We start from the raw sequence: 23718 nt of genomic DNA on the forward strand, positions 1-23718 counted from the left end.
AAATTCCTCAGGAACAGAGGCCAGAAATGGAGTATGGGAAGATCCTGGGGACAGAGGAAGGCTCTAAGGAGCCTAGATTTCCCTCTTTCAATACAGATCAAGGCTGCTTAGCACTCAAGGGAGAAAAATAGACTTTATTTACAAGAAATAACATTTAAAAAAAGATCCATCCCAGCCCTTAAAAACCTTCCAATCACTCCAAATCCAACCCCAGTGCAAGTCTGGGGAAGGTAGGGTATGAGCTGCTGTTTAAGGCTGCCCTCCCACCCCACCCCACCCTAGCCCTGAGACCCAGGGCCCATTTGTCCTGGAAAAGAACATTCCTTGGGCATCTGTGCCCTTGTGGAAGAGAGCAGGGGCTCCTACTAGGTCATGCCCAGTCTTCAAGAGCAAGGCCCCACCACCTGCTAGTCCCAGCCACGGGGAGATACAAAGACTAGGGCCTGCTCCTCTGGTCCCCTCTAGGCTGGGAGTAGAGTGGCTGGGCCCAAGGATACAGCCACTCAAAGCCAGCCTTATATCTGGTTATAATAGAGAATTGACAGCTCCGACAACAACAAAAAAAATTAGGAGGCAAGGTTGGGAGAGGGCCCACACTGTCCAAGCTCCGAGCCTCCTGGGCCAGCTCTGTGAAGGTCCAGGTACAGGCCAGGGTGTGGGCAGGCATCACTGTCTCTAGGGGTTTGGCCACTATTGGCCTGGGAGCTGAGAGAAGGCACTGAGAGGGACAGTAGAAGGAAAAGGACCAGGAGAGGTCAGCATCAGGGTACACAGGTGGGGTCACTCACTGGTACTGGCCCTTTAGTGCTTTGCCTGAAAAAGAGAGAGAGAGAGAGAGTCACATGGTGGAAAACCCTTCCTGTACCCAAACACCTGACTGGGATTCCTTCCTTCATGAATCTGGACACATCTAGCTTCAATTTACCAGTTTCTGGCCCTACTTAAGCAGCTCTGGGTGCTGTCAGTGGGAAGGGGGTTTACCTAGCTCCTCTCTGACAATAAGCTGCTATTACCAGACCCAGGGACACTTCTTAAATCTGCAGTGGCCTGACTTGGCCTTGCCCTGGCTGCTGCCCTGCAAAGGGCCTGTGCTTCTGCTCCTGTCAATGCCTCTACCTTGCCCTTGGCCCGAGGGGTGGTAGTGGCCGCAGAAGCAGTGGCAGCACTGGCTGTGGTGGTGGCAATGCGTGGAGAGCGGCGGGTTCCACTGCGGGTGTTGGGGGAGGCCTTGGACTGGGCCTTCTTTGAGGCTCCTCGTCGTAGAAGACTATTTCCCAGCTTCTTAGGTGTGTTGAGGATGTTGAAGGCCATTGACTGACGCCGGTCAGCCTGTGGGAGAAGGTCAAATTGGGAATTCACGGCTGCCTTCCCGGCCAGCCTGCTGCTCCAAGGCTCAGCCAGCAAGGCTTTGCTAGTGTCTTCTGTCCCCTCCAATCCCAATCTAACCTGTTTTAAAACAGCTTGAGCTTTCTTCTGGGCCTCAGTAGTGCTCTGTTTGCGCCCTTCATGTCGGTCCCGGGGAGTCATGGGGCGTGGGAAACAGCTGGTGGCCTTCTTGGACTGTGGGGAAGAGAAATATGACATCCCAAGCCAGGTATCTTGGGTTCTTAGAGCCAAGTGGACTTCGTCAACCTGTTCCCTTTTCCATGGCCCCATCCATGCATCAGGCCTTTGGAAAGAAACCTCCCCTTTAATTCACTTCTCAAACTGGATTAGCTGAGCCTGACCTGAACACACTGCTATTCAGAACAAAACACAGAAGCCACTGTCACCTACCTCAGGGGTGCCAGGGCCCTGGTGGCTCTCTAAAGAGACCCGTTTGCGCTGCTGCCGTGTGGTGATACCAGTGCCCTCAGCAATCTGGGTTGGTTGCATGCTGGCTCGGCGCAAGGTCTCCCGGGGGTCTCCAGTTTTCATCTCTTCATCTGTGATGGTGCCCAGGCTCAGGGAAGGCTGCAGGAGGTAGAAGTTGCCAGTGAGCCCCAGCTGTACAGAAATGGAACAGGAACTGGGCCTATCTCAGAACTTCTTGAATTCTTCCTACCTTAAAAGGTGTCCCCCTTCCTGTTATCTACCTGTACCTCAGAAAAATAGGCAGGAGTTCCATACAAACTCCTCTCAGAACCCTTACCCACTCACAGTGATTTAATCCTGAGCTTCTACAGCTGCTGGCCATTCCATATTGAAGCATGAGGTAGTCACCCTCCTCAGCAGGCCAGAGACCCAGAACACTAGAGTGTAGGAGTTACTGCACAGTGACCCCCAAGGCTCACCCTGGACTCCAGTGGATAGCAGGTCTTCAAGTGTGGGGGGCATACTCGGTTGCGCTGTTGTAACTCTGCAATGCGGTTCCAGTCATCCAGCTGCTCAGGCTCATCCTGGCAAGAACCCATGTAGAAGCTGTTCCTTCCTGTGGAGGGCAAAAAAGTTGTCAGGAGCTGGAGTCAGCAAATTGCCCACTGGCCCTGATACTTTCAGATTCTGCTGCTAGTGTTCCCTTCCACCTTCCCCAGGGACTTCAAATCTAATACCAATGCTACAGAGACAGGAGTGAGACATGCTGACCATTTCTATCATGAGGCCTTGGTTGCTGCTCTCTCTCTGGGAAGGTCGTTTGCAGAGGATAGGATTACATATTATTCACTTGTCAAAGCTTGGTGTCTCACACCCAGGAGAAACTAATTAAGGGCCAGAAATTAATACCTAGAGGAGTGGAAGGAGTTCCTGGAGCCCAAATAGCAACAACATCCAAGAAACGTCTGGCCAAGCTAGCCCTTCCATCACCAGCTGAGGAGGGCTTCTGACAGGTAACTCTGTCACTATCATGTAACTATCATGTGTGAGCACCCCTGGTTCGGACTGTCCCAGCATTACCATAGCTGGACAAACGAGAGTCTGAGACTACAAGGAAGAAAGGCAGGTGGTACTAGAGCAGTAAGGAAGCAAGGGGGCCAGCCTTGGGATTCTAAAAGCTTGCCTCTTTTTCTTGTGCCAGGATCTACTTCTAGTCCTCTTACCTGGTGGGGCCCCACTGGACACCCTGGCCTGGGAGCGGCGAGCAGAGCTTCGAGTGGTGGGCCGGTAGCCGGGCAAGCTAAGCAGAGCTGAGTTGCCATCATCAGGAGAGCCCAGGCTGGGTAGAGACTGAGTTGAGGAGGCGGGCCGCAGGGTGGCCTGGGGAATAGGGGCGGACTGTGTACTGTAGAAGGATGAATTGGCACTGTCTGGTTCCTCCACATCTAGCTTCTGCAAGAGTATGAGTTGTGTTGATAAAGCCACCTCCCATTCTCTCCTTGAAGCCCCACATCCCACTGCCCCTCAAGGGCCATGCATGTCTACAAATGAGCAGGAAGCCTTTATAAGATGCTGAGCCTATCAAGACTCTTTTCTATCCATTTTTTTTTTTCCATGAAGTCCTCTAAGGGAAGGCAGGCAGAGTTATCAATCCATTTCAGAGGTAAGGTATAAAGAAATAAAGTGACTAGCCCCCCAAAATCTCAACTAGGAAGTAGGTGAACTAGAGCTAGAACCCACAGATCCTGAGATGCATCATACACTCAGCCTTGGCTTGCAACCTCTGCTGTCCCTTAGGGTCCACAATTCCTGGACCTTTACCATCTTCTATAACTTCTCTAGCTTTTTGGTGGAAGGCACCTTGCATACAAAGAGCCACCTGCTGCATAAAGGCACCTCTCCTCCCAGAGAAAAACAAGGGCAAGAGCCCAGGCCTGGGAGGCCATCCACTGGGGGCCACACCACATCTCAGCTGCACAAGAGTGTGCTGGAGGCATGGACTGGGCTGCAACTTCCCTGTCCTCTCCTTTCAGCCTGCAAGGAATCAATGCTAATCAATGTAAACAGGAGGGGAGTTAATTACAAGGGGTCAAATTCAGCTCTGCCCTTTTCTACAGAAAAGCTCCTAAGTAAGTCACTGCCCTTAGGATCTCAGCTTTTTTTTTTAGGAACTGGTTGGTCATCATGCCTCATTCCTGAATGAGGACCTAAGGGAAAGATGCCTATGAAAGGAAGTAGGAATTACTGTTCTGGAGCCCTATTACCAGCAGCCTGACCTTGGTCATGGTAATGTTGATGATTTGCGTTGTACGCCGACGAGCAGAGCGGGTCTTTCGGCCAGAGTCCAAGAAGACATCCCCCAGGGAGTCTAGGCTGCTCTCCAGAGGGGCCTGACCTCGAGCAGGGATGGGGGTGAAGTAGAGGCTCTCCAGGGATTCCACCTTGGGGGGCAGGCGCTGGGAGATGGGTGAGGCTGGCTCTCCAGGGATGCTTGTGCCATCAGGCTGGGTACGAGGCATCTTGCTGTGGAAAAGAAAACTGCTCAGGCATGCTTCCTGGGTTGGCTATCACTGTGGTCCCCAGTGGCCATTTCTTGCATTTATTATAAGCAGAGGTTCAGAAAAGCCCTTGTCCTGGGCCCAGCCTTCAGTCCACTCCTGGGGCTTCTAAGCCCTCCATACCAGTGATTCCTGGGTCTCTGGGCTAAGCCTGCTCTTTAGGGCTTAGATATCCCATGGAGGCCACAGCTACTTCACAAACTAAGCCCATCGGGCTGGTCTTCCTCATGCTTCTCCTGTTTCATTATGGGGGCACACACTTGCAAGGCCCCAGTCCTTGAACAGAGACACAGTCGTCCTTCTGCCAAGCCATCGCCACACTGCCTAAGCAGCTCTTCTCTCCACACTCCTCTCCATGCACATGTCCTTCCTTGGTCAACCTCGCCTCCTCTTACCTAGACTTTATAAAGAATGGCATCTGAGAGAGGCAGCAGAGTAGTGGCAAGGACAGACTTGGGCCAGGCTGCCCAGGTTCAAACCCCAGCTCCACGACTGTGGGACCATGGACAAATGAATGGCCTGTATGCCCCAGTTTCATGTGTTTAAGGAGAAATGACAAGCTACCTCAGAGATTTGCTGGAGAAGAAATGAAGTGCTTAGAATAATGGTACATAGTAATATAACTGTTTAGTAAGAACACTAAATGTATTTTCAGTCTTAAACTTTTACACTTGCTATTGAAACCTTTCTAAAATGCAAACCTCCTCAATTTTGACCCTTCTGAGATTCCTCAGTGCCTTTAGGATCAAGTCTAGACACGAGCTTCCAAGAGGGAGTCCAACCAGGCCCTCTGAGCTTCCCAGCCTCCTTTTCTACCTCTGCTCACAATGCACTCCTGTTTACCTAGCACATATACCTGTGGATTCCTTTAAGACTCAGAAGAACAAAAAACTGCCTTGAAGCCTTTCCTGACCACTTGCTGCTTTTCCTTCCCACTGTGCCCTATCCAGAAGTCTGTCATCACACCTATGATGCTTTGCTGGAAATTGGACATGGTGCACACTTGTAATCCTAGCTACTGGGGAGGCCAGGATTCGAGGCCAGCCTTGGCTATTTGGCAAGACCTTATCTCAAAAAAAGAAGGGCTGGGGGATGTCGCTCAATGGTACAGTGCTCCTAGGTTCAATCTCCAGTTTCACCAAAAAAAAAAAATAGAGTAAAAGGATAGGACTTTCACTATCATCCTGGCCCAGTATCTGGAATACAGCCTTCTGAAGGGCAGGTGCTCAGTCAACAATAGATTTAGGGTGGAGGGCTGTCTCCTGACCTGCTGATACTGAGTGGGGTCCCCTCCTCGCAGCTCAGATCCAGGCTGTCAATACTCAAGTCCAGCTGGGGTTTAGCTTGGGGCTCACGGCTCTTTAAGGTGTCAGTTGCCACTTGGAATTTACCCAGGTCTCGAAGCTGTTGGTCTGCGTGGGCAACCTGGGAAAGAGAAAGAAAGCCTAGGGCAGGTGTGGGCTCAGGGAAGAGGGAAGAGGGGTCCAAGAGATCAGAGCTGAGGTGAGTCTGTTTAGCCAGATGCTTACCTGTGCTTCCAGGCTGCGCACCTGGGCAGTAAGATGGCGGCAGGTCTGTTCAGCCTCCTTGGTCTTTAGCCCAGCCTGCTGAAGCTCACGACCCAGACGGTCAGCTTCCGCCCGCAGCTCCTTGTTCTCCTTCTGCAGCTGTTCCAGGCTTCGTAACTGCTCCTGCAGCTCTTGATTCTGCTGTTTTTTGGCATCATAATGGGTCTTGGCTTTCTCCATCTGTGTGGGCAGAGGGATAGGTGGGGTGTGGCAAAGCCTAGAGGGCAGTAGGAAGAGCAGAGCAGGCCAGAGCTGGGCATCTCACCTGTAGCTTATAGTGCTCAGCTGCCTGTTCTTTCTGGCTCAACTGGGCCTGCAGTTCATTCACCTGGGCCTGGAGGCGCTGGGCCTCCTGCTGGCTCTCACCTCCCTGGGCCTGGAAAGCCTGAGAAGAAAGGCTGGGCTGGTTGTTCCACTCAAATCTACTGACCTTCTCTAGCTGGCTGCTCAGGCTCCACAGGTGTTCCAGACTCCTGAGTATTCTCTGAGGATGTTAAGGCATCCCCCTTCCCCCAGTACACACACTCCCCCCAGCTACAGCCTATGGAAACACCATACATGCTCAAAGTCCACATCTGTGGAAGTCTTCCTAACCAGCTCATACCTCTGCTGGCTTCTGACAGCCCTGTCTTTGCCTTGAGACCAGGCACAAAGTATCATCCTCTTTTCACGTACACAGTCTCCCCAAGGAGGAAGGGAAGATAATCCTCTGAGAACACTGGGATATGAGTTCTCCTGTGACAGGAATTCACTTCTCCAAACCCCTTTTAGGAGGGCCTTCCTTGTCAGGCGCGGTGGCACGTGCCTACAATCCCAACAGCTCTGAAGGCTGAGGCAGAAGGATCTCGAGTTCAAAGCCAACCTCAGCAAAAAACGAGATGCTAAGCAACTCAGTGAGACCCTGTCTCTAAATAAAGATACAAAATAGGACTGGGGATGTGGCTCAGTAGTCGAGTGCCTCTGAGTGCAATCCCCAGTATCCCCCCAAAAAAAGTAACTGTATCCTCAAAATTTGAGGTATAGAAACCCTGCAGAGATTTAAGTAAACTGACCATGTCACAGTGACCAAATGGCAGTCACTGTCTTGAGCGTGGTCTACATGACTCCAAAGCCTACAGAATCTCATTTCGATGTCATTACTGCCTCCTTAAGAGCAGGCCTGCATCTGATTCTCCCCCTCCAATGCCAGCAAGTGCTGGACACTCGATAAGAGCATCCCATTCTTGCCTCTCCTACATCTCTTATCTCAGAGCAAGCTCAAAAAGGACTATAAAAAGTATGTTTATCATGTAATCAGAACATGGTGCAGGGTGTATGGGAAGGTGAGCAGAAGAAATGATGCTCTGAGCTCCTATCAACACCTGGGACCCACTAGGGGTTTAGCAAGTCCCAATGCATTAATGCCCAATTCCTTTGCCTCTGACCAAAGGTTCTGAAGCCTGCAGCTGCAAAAGGCAAGTATTAGAACAAAGAAAGTGACACAGTTGAAAGCATTAAAAATGTTAATCGTAGGGGCTGGTAGGAGTATAGCTCAGTGGTAGAGTACTTGCCTAGCATGCTCAAGTACCACATATAAATAAATAAAAGATGGAATGCTTTGAAAGAATGATTAATTGCATTGTAAGCCAACATGGTAGTGCATGACTATAATCTCAGCTACTTAGGTTTAAGACCAGCCTGGGTAACTTAATGAGACTCTGTCTCAAAAAAATAAAAAAGGGGCTAGAGTTGTGGTAGAGCATTTGCCTAGCATGTGCAAGGCCCTAGGTTCGATCCTCAGCACTCCATAAAAATAAATAAGTAAAAAATAAAAGGGGCTGGGGATACAGCTCAGTGGTGGAGTACCCTGGTTTTAATCCCCAGTACCTAAAGAAAGCACACTCTCACCCTGAAACCGAAACTATCAAACTACCTAGACTAGCATTTTCCACAGAACTTCCTGAGACGATGGAGAACTCTGTACATGTGTTGTCCAGTACAGTAGTCACCAGCCACATGTAATGACTGAGCAAGAGCAATGTGGCTAGTGCGACTGAGGATCTGAGTTTTTTTATTTAATTCAATTTAAATATAAAGAATCATAGGTTGACTAACAGTTGTAGTGGACAATGAAGGTCCAGAGGGATGGGAACCTTTCTGGTCTTCTCCAAGAGGTCCCAAAAGGCATATGTAGCACTCCTGAGCCAGGTGCAGAGCTCCTGAGGCTGCCAGGCACCCAGTTGCCCCTCCTCTGACCCCATACCCCTGCGGCTTAGAGAGCACTTCCCTCTCCCAATCTCCTGAGGCAGCTAGTAGCCAGGCCTATCCCCTCCGCTGGCCCACCTTCAGCTTCTGCTGCTGCACCTTGCTGGCCTGGTCATAGTCAGCCAGTTTCTTACTCAGTTCTTCTACCTGGGGAGGAAAAGAGGAGATGAGAAACTCAGGAGGCTTTTCCTTGGATGTCTGGACAAAGGAGGGAACTTCCCCAGACACATGTCTCCACAGTTCATAGAAGGAACTTGGATCCTTTCTCTAGACTCCAGTTAGGGAATGGCCTGCTGCCCAGACTGGCTGGCAGAATCTGAAGGAGGTAACCTCACACAGGTAACAGGGCCATCTACCCATATTTAGTCCACCCCGCAGCTGCTGCCACCTCACTACCACCCCACTGCTGCCACCACTCCCAGGCTCCCAAACTTTCCCAGGCTGGGGGCAGGAATAGGGGACCTAGGCTAGTCCTCTAGCAGACATAATTAATGGACACCCAGTTTTCCTTCTTTCCAGAAATTGCCAAAGCAAAAGCCCCAGACGCTCAGACCTCTTCCCCATCTCCATGGGCCATTAGGGCTAGTGCTAGCGGTGAGGCCACTGTGGTTAGCACTGGGGGAACAGACAGCTAGAAGACAAGAGCAAGGCATCACACATACTCCCAGCTCCCCCATTTTCCCACAAAGGAAGAGGAAAGGGAGGAGAGGGATGGGAAGGATTAAAACAGACACAAGCAGCCCTGACTCCTCCAGGCGTTCCAGGAGTTCAGGCATGACCAGGCAGCAAAGGGAGAAGCAAGGGCTCCATTGTTAACTGTTTGCTTTTCACTTTGACTGTCCCCAATCATCTCAGGTTCCTTGGAGGAGGTGACAGGAAGAATGGGAGGTTCAATAATTCAGAAGCCCTGAGGTGACTGGGAAGGAGTAGAGGAGTGTTCTCACTAAACAGCAGTTCCACAGGCATGACGTCTCTGAAACACAGAGATCCTTGAGAGAGAGGCGGCCAGACCACATGATCCCATCTTGTGCAGACCTTGTCTGATCCTCTCAACCTTGGCCTTCCTGCTCTAGATAGCTCCATGCCATGCGAGGTGGGCATGCTAAGCCCACCACTCTCCCTGTTCTGTGAAGGCTGCCTTCAGATCACCTTTGTAGTTGTAAGAAAGGCATACACTATGGGGGGCAAAAGGGCACTGTGTTAAACAGGGCCCACAGGTAACTCTGCTATTCCTCTTAGTTGAATATCCCTAACTAACAGGTCTTAGGAAGTTTTGGAATCACAAGGATTCAGTTTTGTCACTTGTTCAGGTCCATGAACATGAAGCCTATGCCACCCCTCATCCCTAACAAGCAGATAAGACAAAGTAGATAAGGGCGGAGAGGCCGACCTGGGATGGGTGGGATGAGGCCTGAGGGAGGGCCCAGCACACCTTACTCCTGGGCAGCCTGGGCCTGGATTCCACGCTTGACCCTGCCCCCTTCACAAACAGTTCACAACAGGAGCTGATGGAGGCAAGCTGCAGCCGGGGTCATGCACCAAGACTGGTCACCGTTTAAGCAGCCAGCATTTATCAAGGACCCCAGGCATTACCTGCTTAGTCTGCTCTCTCTGAAATACCTCTAGCTGTTCCACCTGTGCACGGGGAGGAGCAATGGAGACAGTGAGAAGGGTGCCCCTCTGTGGCCAGGCTGACCTCAACTGGGCTCTGACATTTCTCCTCAGGCACTACTTATAATAAGTGAAAAATGCCAGTTTGGCTGCTTCTGGCCCCCAGTGGCTTTGGGGGCCTCCAGTGCAAATGTGCGTCTGGAATAGAAGTTGGTCACCACAACTTGGCTCTCTAAGGACAAAGCTTACGGGAAAGGGGAGACTGTTGGTATTTTCTTTAGAGGGGAGAGCAACCAGCCACATCTCCTTTTCTGCCACCCAGTGAACAAGGGAAGGCAAGACATCGCAGCATGGTAGTCAGATGCCACAGAGTACAGAGGTCCACTTCCACCATGTCCCCACTCTTAGGTCCAGATGTTTGGAATGTGGTGGAGCTGGGCACCTACCTGGGTAGTAAGTTTCTGCCTCTCTTCCTGGAATCGCTGCCTCTCCTCTAGGACCTTCACCTTGGCACCCTCATACTTGGCCGTCATTACCTCCAGCTCCCGGGTACTGTTCTGTGCTTCCTGTTGCATCTCCGTCAGACGGGTCTCAGCATCAGCACGCACAGCTGCCAACTCTTGTACATATTTCTCCCGGGCCTGGTCCAGCTCCACTTCCAAAAACTGCCGGCCAAGGTTGGCCCGCTCTCCCAGACCCCGGTTCTCCTCTGCCAGAAGGCCATGAGCCTTCTTCAGCATGCTCAGCTGCTCTGCGTAGCTGGCCTTCTCTGCCCGCAATTGCTGGGCTACTCGCTCCTGTTCTGCCACCTTCTGCCGCAGGGGCCCCAGCTCCCCAAGCTCCCGCTGGGCCCGCATCAGCTCTGCCCGAAGTCCACCAGCTGCCTGCTTGCTCTGCTCCAGCTCCTCCCGGTGGCGCTTCTCAGCAGCTGCCTGCTCAGCCTGCAGCTGCTGGCAGAGGTGCTTGGCAGGCAGCAGCTCACTTACCAGGGCCTGTGTGCTGGTATGCTCCAGCTGCAAGGCAGATAGGGCCTGCTCCTTCTGGAAGAACTTCTCCTGCCATGCCTTCAATTCTTGGCCCAGCTCCTCAGCTCGCTCTGCCTGTGAGGCCAGCTCCTGCCGCAGGCTCTCAGAAGTCACTCGTTGTTTCTCCACCTCCTCCCGAAGGCTCTGTACCTCCTCTCGAAGAGCAGAGCTGCGTTCTGCAGCTCTGGCACTGCTGCTGGCTGTCTCTGCCTGGAGCAGGCGCAGCCTCTCCTCCAGCTTTTGGCTCTTCTCTGACTCAGCTATAACCAGCCGCTTTAACTCCTTGCTCTCTCCCTCCTTCTCCAGGACTTGACGGTTCAGAATGGACACCTCCTCCTCCAAGCTGCTGATGAGGCTGCTCTTCCTTTCTGCCTCCTGCTGGCTCCGGGCTACCTGGGCCTTCCATTCCTCCTCAGCCTTGCTATGGTCTTGGACCTTGGTGTGGAGAGTTGACAACTCCCTCTGGGCTGAAGCTAAGGTGGCCTGACTATGCCTCAGCTCCTGGGCCTTCTCCTCCAACTCACCCCGAAGAGTCTCAAGGGCTCTGTCCTGCTCAGCCTTGGAGGCACGCTCAGACTCCAGGCTGCGTACCAGATCATCAGCCTTCTCCTGCTGCTGCTGGTACTGCTGCTCTAGCCTGCTCACCACTGCCCGCAGTGCCTCCAGCTCAGAGCCTGATGACTCTTTCTCTCCAGCAGCCTTCAACTGGGTTCCTGGACCAGAAGCATCGTCTCTACTGGCCACGCCTACAGGCTGCAGGTGCTCCTTTTCCTTCTTAGCCAGCTGTGTCTTCAGCTGCTCCATGGCTTGCTGAAGCTCCCTTAGCTCTGTTCTCTGGGCTGCCTCCTGCCCACGAAGCTTGGCCAGCTCCTGGTCTTTGCCCTCCTTTTCTGCCAGGGCCTGGGTCAGTGACTCTTGCAGGGTAGCAAACTCTACACGCTGCTCATTTAGGGCATTCTGCAGCCGCATCTCAAGCTCAGCCTTGGCTGCCTTCTCTAGGGCAAGGTCAGCTTGGGCCCGGCCCCGTTCCTGGGTCAGCCGTGCCACCTCTCTCTCCTGCTGCCCACGCTCCTCCTGCTGCTGCCCCTGGCTCTCCATCAGTGCAGCCCTCAGCCTCTCCAGCTCACTGCCCATTTGCTCTGCCTCCCGCTCCATGGCCTGCAGCGCTGCCTGTGTGCTACAAAACTGCCGTCCCTGCTGCTCTTCTGGCCACTTAGACTCTCTGTCTCCAGCCCTCGGGGGTTCCTTCAGTAGCTCCCGAGAGGCTGTTTCCTGCTGTTCACCTGCCTTCCGCACCAAGGCCTCCAGGCGGGCCACCTCCTTGCTAGTAGCAGCCATCTTCTCCTGCAAAGCAGAGAGGTCATCTGCCAGCTTCTGGGCCCTGACCTCCTTCTCCTGGACCTGCTGAAGGGCTCTAGCCAGGTTGGCATGGAGCTGGGCCAGCTCATTCTGCTGTCGGCCAAGCTGGAGCTCACTGTGGGCCTCTATCCCTGCCACCTTCTCCTTTGCCTCCTGTAGCTCCTGGCGTGCCTTCTCACACTCCTCCTTCAGGGTCATTAGCTGTTCCTGGAACATGGCGTCATACTGTGCCTCCTCTTGCTGGCTATCCTCAAATCGCTCCCGCCAGGTAGCTACCTCCTTCATGAGCTGCTCACACTCACTCTCAGCCCTGCGCTGGGAAGCCATTGCTTCTGCCAGCTCCCGCCGCAGGGCTTCAGTCTCAGCCTGATGGGTCTCCCCAAGCTGTTGTAATCGGGCCTCAAGCCCCTTGCGTCCAGCCTTCTCTTCTTCTAGCTCCTTCCGTTCCTGCTTCTGCTGCTCCACCAGGCTTTGGGACTTTGCCTCCAGCTCAGAGATGCAGCGCTGCTGTTCCTCTCGGGCATTTGCGGCCTTGCGCTTCTCCTCTTCAAGGCTGCTCTTGGTAATCTTCAAGGATTCTTCAAGGGTCCGGAGCTGCTCTTGGAGCTGTCCCTTCTCCTGAGCCACGCTTTCTTTCTCAATGGCTTTTTGCTGCTCCGCCTTCAGCTGGGCCTCAAGTGATGCCACCTGGGCTTGGACCTCACACCGCTCTTGATGGACTGCCTCAATGCGGGCATGGAGTTCCTCCACTTTTTGGCTTAACTCTACCTTCTCCTGCTGGGCCTGTGTCACTGAGGCCTGGGCACTGTCCCGGGCTTCATTAGCAGCCTGAAGTTGCTGCTGCAGAATCTCCAGATTGGCAGCTTTCTCCTTCTCTAATGCCTGCAGCTGCTGGCGAGCTGTATCCCGCTCCCTTAAGAAGGCCTCTCGTGCCTCAGCAACAGTGGCCAGTTGCTGGGCGTGGTCCAGCCTGGTTGCCTCCTGCTCCTTGGCTACCTCTTCCAACTGCTGCTCCTTCTGTTTCAGGCTGCTGCTCAGCTGCTCCACCTGGTGGCGGAGGCCCTGGGAGGCCTGCTCTTGCTGTTGGAGGACCTGTGCTACCTGGGCCTGCTCCTTTTGGGCCTGCTGCTTCAGGCTGGCCAGTTCTTGATCTTGCTGCTGTAGGGTGGCATTGAGTGTGGTGAGCTCTGCGGTCAGAGAGGCCACCTGGGCGGTCAGCTGAGCCCCCTGAGCTTGGGAGGCCTGCTCTAGCTCCTCTTTAGCCTGGCCAAGGTTGGAGATGGAGTTCTGCAGATCAGCAATCAAGCTGGCCAGCTGCTGCTTTTCTTCTTCAAAGCGGCCTCGCTCAGCCAGCAGCTGGGCTTCCTGCTTGCCCTGCTCACTCTCCAGCGTCTCCACTCTGGCTTGGAGCTGGGTGTTGTTTGCAGCAAGAGTGGCTGCTTCTTGCTTCAGGGTTTCCAGCTGGTAAGAGAGGAGACCAGTGGGGATCAGCAGGAGTCTTCAGTCATCATGCCCCCTCTGAGAACTGAGGAACACAGGAACCAACCCCAGCATGCAGGTCTTACTGGCTGCTCCTATGTGTTCCTACCTGCAAGATGTCACCCAACACCTCGCCCTTCTCCTGGGGCGGGTTTTCCTGCAGATGTGCCAAACGTTCCTCTAGCTGTGAAAGTTTTCCCTGAAGGATTTCATTCTTCTCTTCAAGACATTTCTGGGAATAAACAAGAGACCCATATAAACAGAGAGGTGGAACAGTCACCAGATGATCAAACATGTGACCCTACCATTTTGATACCAAGATCTCTCTATGCCCTGGCCTGGAGAAAAAAAACTTCAGGAACCATGGAGCTGAGCCTATGGGGGACCTGACTTTCTGGCCCTAGTTCCTGAGCTAAATTAAGTCACAATGTGGGGTGTACACTACTTCTCCAAGGCTGCAGAGCTTACAATTTTAGTACCAAGAGACCAAATAAAGTATCATAGCCCCTTTCTCAGACAAGCATTGACCCCCAGATTATCCAAGCAACCACCAATTTAAAAATAGCCCCTAATATCCACACTAGCAGCAGCCACAGCCCCCCTCACCCACTTCCCTACCACTGTTGGCTGGGTACCAGGTGCATCTTTGAATTCCTAATCCATCCAGAAGTCTGGGAGGGAGTTGTTACTGTCCCTTTTCTACACCGATAGAAATCTGGAGCCCAGATGCCAAGTGCCTTGCCCAAGGGCTACATGGTTAACAAAAGTGGGAGAGTTGGGTAAAATAGCAGCAATAAATAATAAAGGCTGAACATCCTTAATCTGGAAATCTAAAATCGGAAATGCTCTAAAATCCACACCTTTCTGAACTCCAATGAGATGCTCAAAAAGTTTTGGGTTTTGGAGTATCTCAAATATTTGGGACTACTTTATGTAGACTTTATGGGATACTCAACCCATAAAATCTATGTCAATATTCCCAAATCAGAAAAACTCTAATCTCTTGACACATTTCTAGTCCCAAGCATTTCAGATAAGGAATAACCTACCTGAAATAGCAACAAACACAATGAGAGCTTACTTACCCCTCACCATGTTGCAAGTGCTTTATATATATTATCCCATAATAGTTAATGAGGCAGGTAGTTGATGTTATTACCCCTCTTCTTTTTAATTCCAGGGCTGGGGATTAAACCCAGGACCGAGCTACATCTCCATCCCTTATTATTTCTGATTTTGAGATAAGGTCTTGCTAAGTTGCTGAGGCTGGTCTCAAACTTGGGGTCTTCCTATGTTGCTGGGATTAGAGATGGATTTATTATTCCCCTTTAAGGATGCTTAGAAAAGAGAAATTGATTAACTTGTCCAAGAACCACAGCTTATAAGCAGCAAATAGGATTCAAGGTGTCCTGAACTTAAGCCCACATCTTTCCATTACAGCCACTATGAAACCCTGAACAGAATGCAGCTTCCTTCCTGAAGGCCCAGCAGAACAAAGCAATAAGCTGAGCTCAGCTCTACACATGGGGTCCAAACTTTGGCACTGACTCTGCTGCAGTGAGTTACCTTGTCCTGCAGGGTTGTGCTGAGCTCCTTCTCGAGACAGGCCTGCTTCTCCACCCACTCCCGAGTGGCCTTGCTGTGCTCCTCTGTCAATTCGTTGAGGGCCCCCTGCAGTTGCTGCAAGTGACTGGCAAACTCCCGCAGCTGAGACACGAGAGAAAATCCCATCAGCCAAGGCCCAAACTAGCACTGCTGCCATCTGCTACCTGATGCCCAGGGGTGTGGTTTATCCAGTGATCCTTCCCAGTTCTTGAACCGATCACAAGTGATCACACACCTCTAATTCAGGACCACACAGCAAAATTTAGGGTTATTGGGGCTGGGGCTGTAGCTCAGTGGCAGAGCACTTGCCTAGCATGTGTGAAGCACTGGGTTTGATCCACAGCACCACATAAAAATAAACAAATAAAATAAAGGCATTTACAACTACCAAAAAAAAAAAATTAGGGTTACTAAATTACTACACTGGCAGGAGACAATTATGGCACAGGAAAGAGGCAAAGTACGCAGGTTTCAGGAGAAAATGAAGCCTGAGCCACGTGCCGAGAGTCTTCTCAAACTTCTTAACCAGCCTTCCAGATCACCCCAGCCCCAGGAGCCTCCCTACATGGGCCAGCCCCACCCTAACCTTAAAGGAAAGGTCTCCATTCTCCTCAGAAAGCTGGTTAATCTTGCGATCCATCTGGCTCTTCTCTGTCTTCAGATCCTGGCACTGCTTCAGAGTCTCGTGCAGCCGCATGGTGAGGCTGCCAGGGAGAGATGCAGTGAGCACAGTGGTCCTCATTGGGGGCACAGAAGGACTAGGGGTGAGAGAGAAGAGGGAGAGCCATACTTCTCATTTTTGCCACGCAGCTCCTCAAGCTCTCTGGGCTCCAGTGGGCAGGCTGTCTGCTTCTCATTCAGCAGAGCAAGGCGGTCAATGCGCTGTTGCATCATGGCGATCTGTGCGTCTGCCCCGAGCGGGGAAGGAGAGGAGAGTCAACACAGGACTGTGATGCAAGGAGACACAGGAACAGGCACACCGCATCCAATCAAGGGGAACGGGAGCAAGCAGACAAGGACAGAACCTAGCTTTCAAGAGGTCATCCCAGGACTGAACTCTAATTAGGCTCCAAGGCCAGCAGAGGAGACAATATGGAGGCTAAGCCATCATCCAGAGCTTCCTTGGAGGAAGATCCTAGATGCTGCCCATTCCCTCATATCGCAGAGTGCCACTCACCCTTCTCGGTGAGGAGCTTACGGCTCTCAGCCAGCTCTAGCTCCAGCTCATCCCTATTGTTTCTCTCATCTGCAAGTTGCTTCTTCAGTCGTCTCATCTGGAACTGTGGGGTCTGCAGGATGTCACCCATGGGAGAGGCTGGAGAACCTGAGAGGAAGCTGAGGAAGAAGATGGCCCAGATTTCAGGGTAAGAGCCCAAGATACAAAGCAATCAGCAACGGTCAGTTATGGGGGTGCAGGGTGGGTGCCTTGGACACTGGCTGGGAGACCCCTGCATAGGGGTTATGTTTGCAGTGCTCCCTCTTGCCTCAGGACATGTGGAGAAAACTTGTCTTCTACCTTCTCCATGCCTTAATTTCTTTGCTGGGGTAGAAGGGAAACATGTACTCTTCCCCTCTGCAGACTGGCACTGAAAGAAGGAACTTTACTGTTGTCTAAGGAAAAAGGTGATACCATAACAGAGTACTGCTTTTGAGGAAGGCCTGCCTATGACAGATCCCAACCAGTTCCCAAATTAGTGCTGGGTCACTTGAAGAGATCCCAGATCTGCACTCTCCTGTGATGAAACATGCTGGTCAACTGAGCCTTCAGAAGGCAAGGATCTAAAGGTGGCACGGATGCTGAGACCCTTTCCCAGAAGGAAAGGCCCAGGACATACTTGTTCCCACTAGAGGAGGAGGCAACCTTCTGTAGCTCTAGGAAGCGAACCTCCCTCTTGCCCTGGTGGCTGAGTGGGGAGAGCTCTTCAGAGATGGTGCTGGAACAGGTGGAAGAGACAGGAACTAGGAGTAATAAATAGACACAACAAGAAAGGTTAGTAATGGAGTTACAGAGCTGCATCTTTTATTTAAATGTATTTTTTATTTGTAGTTGGACACAATGCCTTTATTTTTTATTTATTTATATGTGGTGCTGAGGATTAAACCCAGGGCCTCACAAGTGTTAGGCAAGCGCTTTACCACTGAACCACAACCCAGCCCCTCAGATCAGCATCTTCATGCAATGTAAGACTGCACCTTAAGGGGTGTGAATCAACAGAAACTAGAGGGAGACATCAGGCAGACCCTGACCCCAGAGGTTCTTCCACTTCCTCAGAGCATGAGTGCTCAGAAAGTACACAACAGAATGAGGGTGCCCTCCATGTTCGGAAATGACCAAGTACTCACGCTTTTCTCTCAAGTCAGCACACAGAAGCATGTTGAGAGCCCTGCTCAGAATCTCCCCACAGCCCCCATCAGCTTCTTCTATGGAAACCATGGGCCTCCTTCAGAATTCTGCCACACTGAGCTCTTACACTACCAGGACGCTGTCCTTCTCAAAACCTTCTCTTCCCTTGGTTCCCTGACCACATTCACAGTCCTCTCCTACCTCTAATTACTCACCTCCCTCCTGTACCCACTCTCAACCCCTCCTCACAGAGGTCAAGTAGGACCCCAGGGTTCTGTTCACAGTGCCCACAGCTTCCACAGCCATCCACATGCTGACAGCTTATCTGGCTCTTATCAAACTCTTATCTGGCTCAGAGTCCTCTCCTGCATTCCAGACTCATGTTTCCAACATCTTCACCTGAAAGTCTCATGAACCATGAATTAAGTTTGGTGAAACTTAATACCCAGAAGAGAACTTGTCCAGACCTGTCTTTAGATTCTTATCATCGCCAGCTGACCCCTTCATCAGAAGGTCAGCAGAACTCTCTCTGTTGCACAGCCAGGCATGAGGCATATTCCATACTTACATCCGTAATCATACTAGTTTATATACCTACCTCCCATGTAGAAACCTTTTTTAAAAAAGACTGCATATCCCCAGCTTTAAAAAAATAAAAAAAGAAAAGCCACTCATGAGGGTATGTGCCTATAATCTCAGTTACTTTGGAGGATGAGGAAGGAGGATCACAAATTTTAAGTCAACCCAGGCAAATTAGACCCCACCTCAAAAAAAAAAAAGCGTGTATGTTAGGGGTTGAGATCACCCTAACAGTAGACATGATCACCCTCCTGAACCACTGCCAAGAGGCAGCAGGGAGCTCTGCGGAAACTGACATGATGGCAACATGGCCCAAGAACCACCTGCTCCATTATATACACCCTTCTTAAGCACCAAATCGGTTTCCTGTGTCAGGGACAGAAACAACCTGTCCCCCACCCAACACACACTTGTCCACAACCAGAATCCCAGCAGTCCCTGCTCAGAGATGAGGGGAACCTCAGAAGTGTCTCTACTTGGGCTGAGGATGTGGCTCAAGCGGTAGCGCGCTCACCTGGCAGGCGGGCGGCCGAGGTTCGATCCTCAGCACCACATACAAACAAAGATGTTGTGTCTGCCAATAACTAAAAATATATATTAAAAAATTCTCTCTCTCTCTTAAAAAAAAATGTGATCTCTTGGTAACAGGTATTGTTGGCTTGCAAGGCAAAAATATACACAGTATTCCCAAAATTAATTTAAAAAAAAAAAAGTGTCTCTACTCACCTTTCTCCAAGAAGTTCTCTAGGTCCTCAGTGAGGTTTAGGCCATCCTCATGGTCTAGCATAAATTTGAGGATGACAGCTAACTCAGCCTGCAACACAGGGGACAGGAACATCACTGAAGTGTTAAAGAGACCTCTGGAGGGGGCCTAAGGGCTCCATCCCTAGTGCTATTCCCAGGTTCTCCTGAGCCCAGGAGCCTGCTGGCTTCCAGTGTTAGTCCTCTAGGACCGAAGTCTCATGGCCTAGTCTATGACACTCAGTTACAAAAATGTTCACCCCACTTTTTCCTTCCCCTTCTGCCTCCCCTGAGGATACATCCAGAGTCAAGAGTTCCTAATGAACCTCACTTCCTAACTGACTTCAAGGAAGGTGATACAGCCAGAAAGCTTTTACATATAACCATGTCAGCCTCTTTCAGATGATCCAAATGGAGGAAAGAATGAGATAAATGGAGTAACAATTTTACACACACACACACACACACACACACACAATAATTGCAACATATTGTTAAAACACACATACAGTTACATATATGCACATTAAAAGAAAACAAAAGCAAAAACAAAATCCTGGAAGTCTATCCTTTAAAAAGTTATCAAGTTGGCTGAGCACAGTGGGAACATGCCTATTATCCAGCAACTCAGGAGGCTGAGGCAGGAGGACCACAAGTTCAAGGCCAGCCTCAGCAACTTAGCAAGACCCTGACTCAAAATGAAAAAATAAAGTGCCCCTGGTACCAAAAAATAAAATTAAAAAGTTAGCAGTTATCTTTGGGCATGAGATTATTGGCAAGTATTATGTCCCTCTTTGAGCTTCTCAATATCTTCTATAATGAATGGTTGTCATTATAACCACCATAAATTTTTTAGAGAAAAATATGAACTGATTGAAGAGAAATGAAAGGGATGAGGGAGGGAAATTCAGGCTGGGCCTGCTAGTGGAGTACATGAGCTTACCTGAATCCTATATTCAAATTGTTCCCAGTCCCGGGGGCTTTTGGAGTTCATAGTTGAGTGGTATAACAGTAGCATGGTCATCTAAAATCCAAACAGGAGGCAGTCAATGAGAAGGGCCATCTCTCTACCCAGTGTTTCCACTCAGGGCTGTTATGGGGCCTCTCAGCTATACCCGAGACTCTTCCCAAACTCCTAAAATTAGTAGTTCCAGGCCACCATCCTTAACAACTCCAGAAGACAATTTTTTCCTTTTACCAGGAATTCAATGCAAACTGTATAAAAATCTGGATGCCAGGACTACTATATGCTAAATTTTTGACTCATGGAAGTGTGGGTTTAAGCTTGAGGCACCCTCCATAGGCTAGCACAGGGAAATGGGAGAGGGAATGAAACAGACTGAGCTAAAAAGAAAAATGATTGCTAGGTGGGACTTAACTCCATGGAAGCCCTCAGTGTTGGTCTAGTAAACCTCTTTATCAGAAGATCTGGGCTCCTAGAATCCTTGGGTGAAACTGGCTCAGACAGTTGGCTATGTGGTCCTACCTCCAACTTTTAAGAGCCCCAGAAATAAAGCCCCTTTATTTCCACTTCCCCTTGGGTTAAAAGAAGGCCTTACAGGTCCCTCAGCACCACCACTACCCCGCCCGAGTCTGGTATTCCATGGGTACCTTGGCCAGTTCCAGCTCTGACCCCTCCATCACCTTCTGCACAGACACCTGGCATTCTGGTGAAGAGCGATGCTTTCGATTTTCTGCAGGGACCACAATATAGAAAACAGTGAATTTCCTAAAAACTCCTAAGTCTGAGAAGTAGGAATACGATATCTGTGGGGAACATGAGATGCAGGACTTCTTATTCCCATGACTCTCTTTCCTGCCTTACACTCCCATCTAAAGTTAACTCTACCCTAGTTCAGTCTCAGAACTCCAGGTACAATGCAAGAAGAAAGCACGCTGGGGATTCACAGCTACTGTGTCAGGACACCACACTCACCTGACTACTTACAACTCATGCTTGGCACCACAGAAGAAGTCAGGTCATGTCAGAATCCTGTTGCAACTAAGGCCACAGAAGCAGCCTGCAGCTGAGTTAGAGTAGAGTGACTGGAGACACCTGACTCCAATGCTGCAGAAAGTCTAGGCTCAATTATTAATGCCTTGGGGTTTTTTTGTTGTTGTTTGTTTTTTAATTTTTGCAGTACTGGGGACTGAACTCAGGGGTGTTCTACCACTAAGCTAAATCCCTAGCCCTTTCTTTTTTTGTTTGGAGATGGGGTCATACTAAATTGCCAAGACAATCCTCAAACTTTCCATCCTCCTGCCTCTGCCTCTGAAGTAGCTGGGATTAAAGGCATGTGCACCATGCCCAGCTTAATACCTTGCTTTATATCTAGAAAGATTCTCACCTTCCCTACCATTCTCTTGAGGTAGAGATGGGAGACAGCTATCCATGTCAAAGATAACAACTCTGTAGTCCAAGGCTGGACCAGGGAGGAGCCAACAGGCACTGTCCTAGAGTTTGAATGTGTGTCCTTATTTAATCTTCCTATCAACCTGACGAGCAATTATCCTTTTCTTCATACTACATACAAGGAACCCATGTCCAGAAAGGAACAAGGCAATGAGCAGAGCCAAGATCTCAACCTAAATTGACCTTTGCTCCTACACCAATCACCCAAGCAATTACTTAATAAAAATGGCTTTTCTTAGAGGGTAACATGATCTTTCCCTCTTCTATCTTCTCAAAGTCAGGGAAAAGGTGCCCAAGGTGATGAGTGCCAAAAAGTGGTCTTCAGCCAGGAGCGGTGACACACATCTGTAATTCCAACAGCTCGGGAGGCTGAGGCAAGAGGAGTTCAAGACCTGCCTCAGCAACTTTGCAAGGCCCTAAGCAACTCAGTGATGCCTGTCTCTAAATAAAATATTAAAAAGGGCTGGGGATCTGGGTCAGTGGTTAAGTATCCCTGGGTTCAATCCCCAGTACCAAAAAAAAAAAAAAAAGTAACCCTCTGCACTATTTGGATCTGGGGTGGACCCTGGGACTTAAGAGACATGGTTCTTACACCAACTGGAGGAGACATCTTAAGACCTGTGGAAGCTAACCCAGCTGAATTCAACTCTTGTGTTAAAGCAGAGAACTCTGAACCTTTTGACTCCAGATAACCATAACTGGTTCCTTTGGACTCCCAAGTCCTGGGATCTGGAGCTGCCAAGCTAGATAAGAAAGGCACTTACTCTGCAGAAAACTGCACACAAAGTTCAGTCTCTCTGGAACTGGCTGCTTTAGGATTTGCTGCCCCTCTTCAGTGTTGTGGCTAGAAAAAGAGCAAGTATTAGAACCAGAGAACTCAGTGATCTTTGCCTCCTCCATTATACACTACCTCCATTCTCTTCAGGGCTTGGTTTATACTGGATCTGGAAGAGAACCAAATCAGATCCTGGAGGCAGGTGAGAACAACATTGTGTGGTAGGGGAGAAGTGGGGAACTAGAGGCATGGAATTCTCCTGAAAAAGGTGACATTTTGCCACCATGTGCATATATGAAAAAGTTCTGAAGGAAGGGGGGTCATGAAGAGGTAGAAGAGGTACAAATGGACAGGAAGTTATATTAAATATTCTACAGTGGCTCAACTCTAAAATATCAGGAAACCTGGAAAACATAAGAGGCCCAAGGGAAGGGAAAACAGGGCCCAGAATTGAAGGAATAGTAGGGAGTGAGACTCTGAAATAACTGGGCAAAGTTCACATTCGAGGCCGAAGGCTGAGAGGGCCAGCAACTCCCAGAGGGGCCTGGGCAATCATTCTTGATTGGCAGGCCTAGTTGAATTATGTAAAGGCAAAGTGCAAAGAGAGAAGTGAGAGGATAGAGGCAGCAGGGGGCGTTGTCACACAGCCAGGGCCCCCAGCCTTGGGTGCTGGCTCAAGCTGCAGGTTCATTTTCAGAGGAGACTGTCTGTCACTTTACCTCTGAAATAGCTGAAATCACACTCAAGGTAGAAAGCTGCTTTTTCTATCTAGGCTACAGCTGGAGATACTGACTTTCTGAATCTGAACCCTCACATCTCAACCAACTTTCTGGAAGGCAGGGTAGGCCCTAGAACCTTCTCTTGCCAGAGATATCCCACAAAGAACACCCAAGGCAAGACCATGAATGACCTCCTCCCATCTCCCATGTGATTGCCAAGGTTTCTTCCAAGTAGAGCCTTGCAAGAGGCATTCTAGATGGCTGGTATGAGATTAGGGACTCAGATATTACAGACTTAAGCTCCTGAGGAAGTGCTAACTTCACCAACTCCTAAATGAGCCATCTTTCCTGCCCACCCACTGCTGGAATGTAAAGACTCCTTGCCTTAGTATAAAATATTATTTACTTCATGAATTCCATTAAATATAATAAAAAGAAGGTTCTAGGTTAAATATTTTTTTAAATACTGGGTTAAGCCAAATTGAACACTTTCTAAAAGAAGAGGATATAATATATATTATTTCCTAAACCTGTTTGACCACAAACCTGTTTTCATACTAAGCCCCTGGTGTAAGTAAAGTTACACAGAACATGCTTTACAAAATGGTAGTCCTGGGGCTGGGGATATAGCTCAGTTGGTAGAGTGCATGCAAAGGCCCTGGGTTGAATACCCAGCACTAAAAAAAAAAAAAAAAAAAAAAAAAAAGGTAGTCCTAGAAAAATCCATCCCTTTATTTTTTTTTTAAATCATTTTTTTAGTTGTAAATGGACACAATATCTTTATTTATTTTTATGTGGTGCCGAGGATCAACCTCAGTGCCTCAGGAATGCTAGGCAAGTGCTCTACCACTGAGCCACAACGCCAGTTCCCATCCCTTCCTTTATAATTGTGTTCATCTCATCT

At 50.0% G+C, this 23718-nt stretch overlaps 1 protein-coding gene across 5 annotated transcripts in view; it reads right to left on the reverse strand.

The window, feature by feature from the left end:
* Positions 1-114: 114 nt before the first annotated feature.
* The window catches only part of Numa1 (nuclear mitotic apparatus protein 1), a 79052-nt gene continuing 55448 nt past the window's right edge, over positions 115-23718 (reverse strand). For 4 of the 5 annotated variants that reach the window (XM_021725043.3, XM_078046598.1, XM_021725042.3 and 1 more), the window contains exons 4-26: positions 22085-22164; positions 20519-20601; positions 19851-19931; positions 18893-18980; positions 17079-17202; positions 16421-16578; positions 16034-16151; positions 15830-15947; positions 15205-15345; positions 13748-13870; positions 10222-13620; positions 9758-9799; positions 8243-8311; positions 6186-6305; positions 5882-6100; positions 5620-5777; positions 4071-4317; positions 3018-3246; positions 2274-2410; positions 1777-1953; positions 1447-1560; positions 1117-1329; positions 115-813 (exon numbers count right to left, since the gene is read on the reverse strand). In XM_021725043.3, coding sequence (XP_021580718.2) covers positions 802-813; positions 1117-1329; positions 1447-1560; positions 1777-1953; positions 2274-2410; positions 3018-3246; positions 4071-4317; positions 5620-5777; positions 5882-6100; positions 6186-6305; positions 8243-8311; positions 9758-9799; positions 10222-13620; positions 13748-13870; positions 15205-15345; positions 15830-15947; positions 16034-16151; positions 16421-16578; positions 17079-17202; positions 18893-18980; positions 19851-19931; positions 20519-20601; positions 22085-22164 — 6250 coding nt within the window. In that variant the 3' untranslated portion in view covers positions 115-801. Of the gene's footprint in view, positions 814-1116; positions 1330-1446; positions 1561-1776; positions 1954-2273; positions 2411-3017; positions 3247-4070; positions 4318-5619; positions 5778-5881; positions 6101-6185; positions 6306-8242; positions 8312-9757; positions 9800-10217; positions 13621-13747; positions 13871-15204; positions 15346-15829; positions 15948-16033; positions 16152-16420; positions 16579-17078; positions 17203-18892; positions 18981-19850; positions 19932-20518; positions 20602-22084; positions 22165-23718 lie in introns of all 5 variants that reach the window. The other variant, XM_078046599.1, reaches the window with a different exon arrangement.

This window comes from Ictidomys tridecemlineatus, chromosome 4 (genome assembly GCF_052094955.1).
Source record: "Ictidomys tridecemlineatus isolate mIctTri1 chromosome 4, mIctTri1.hap1, whole genome shotgun sequence".
Lineage (NCBI taxonomy): Eukaryota > Metazoa > Chordata > Mammalia > Rodentia > Sciuridae > Ictidomys > Ictidomys tridecemlineatus.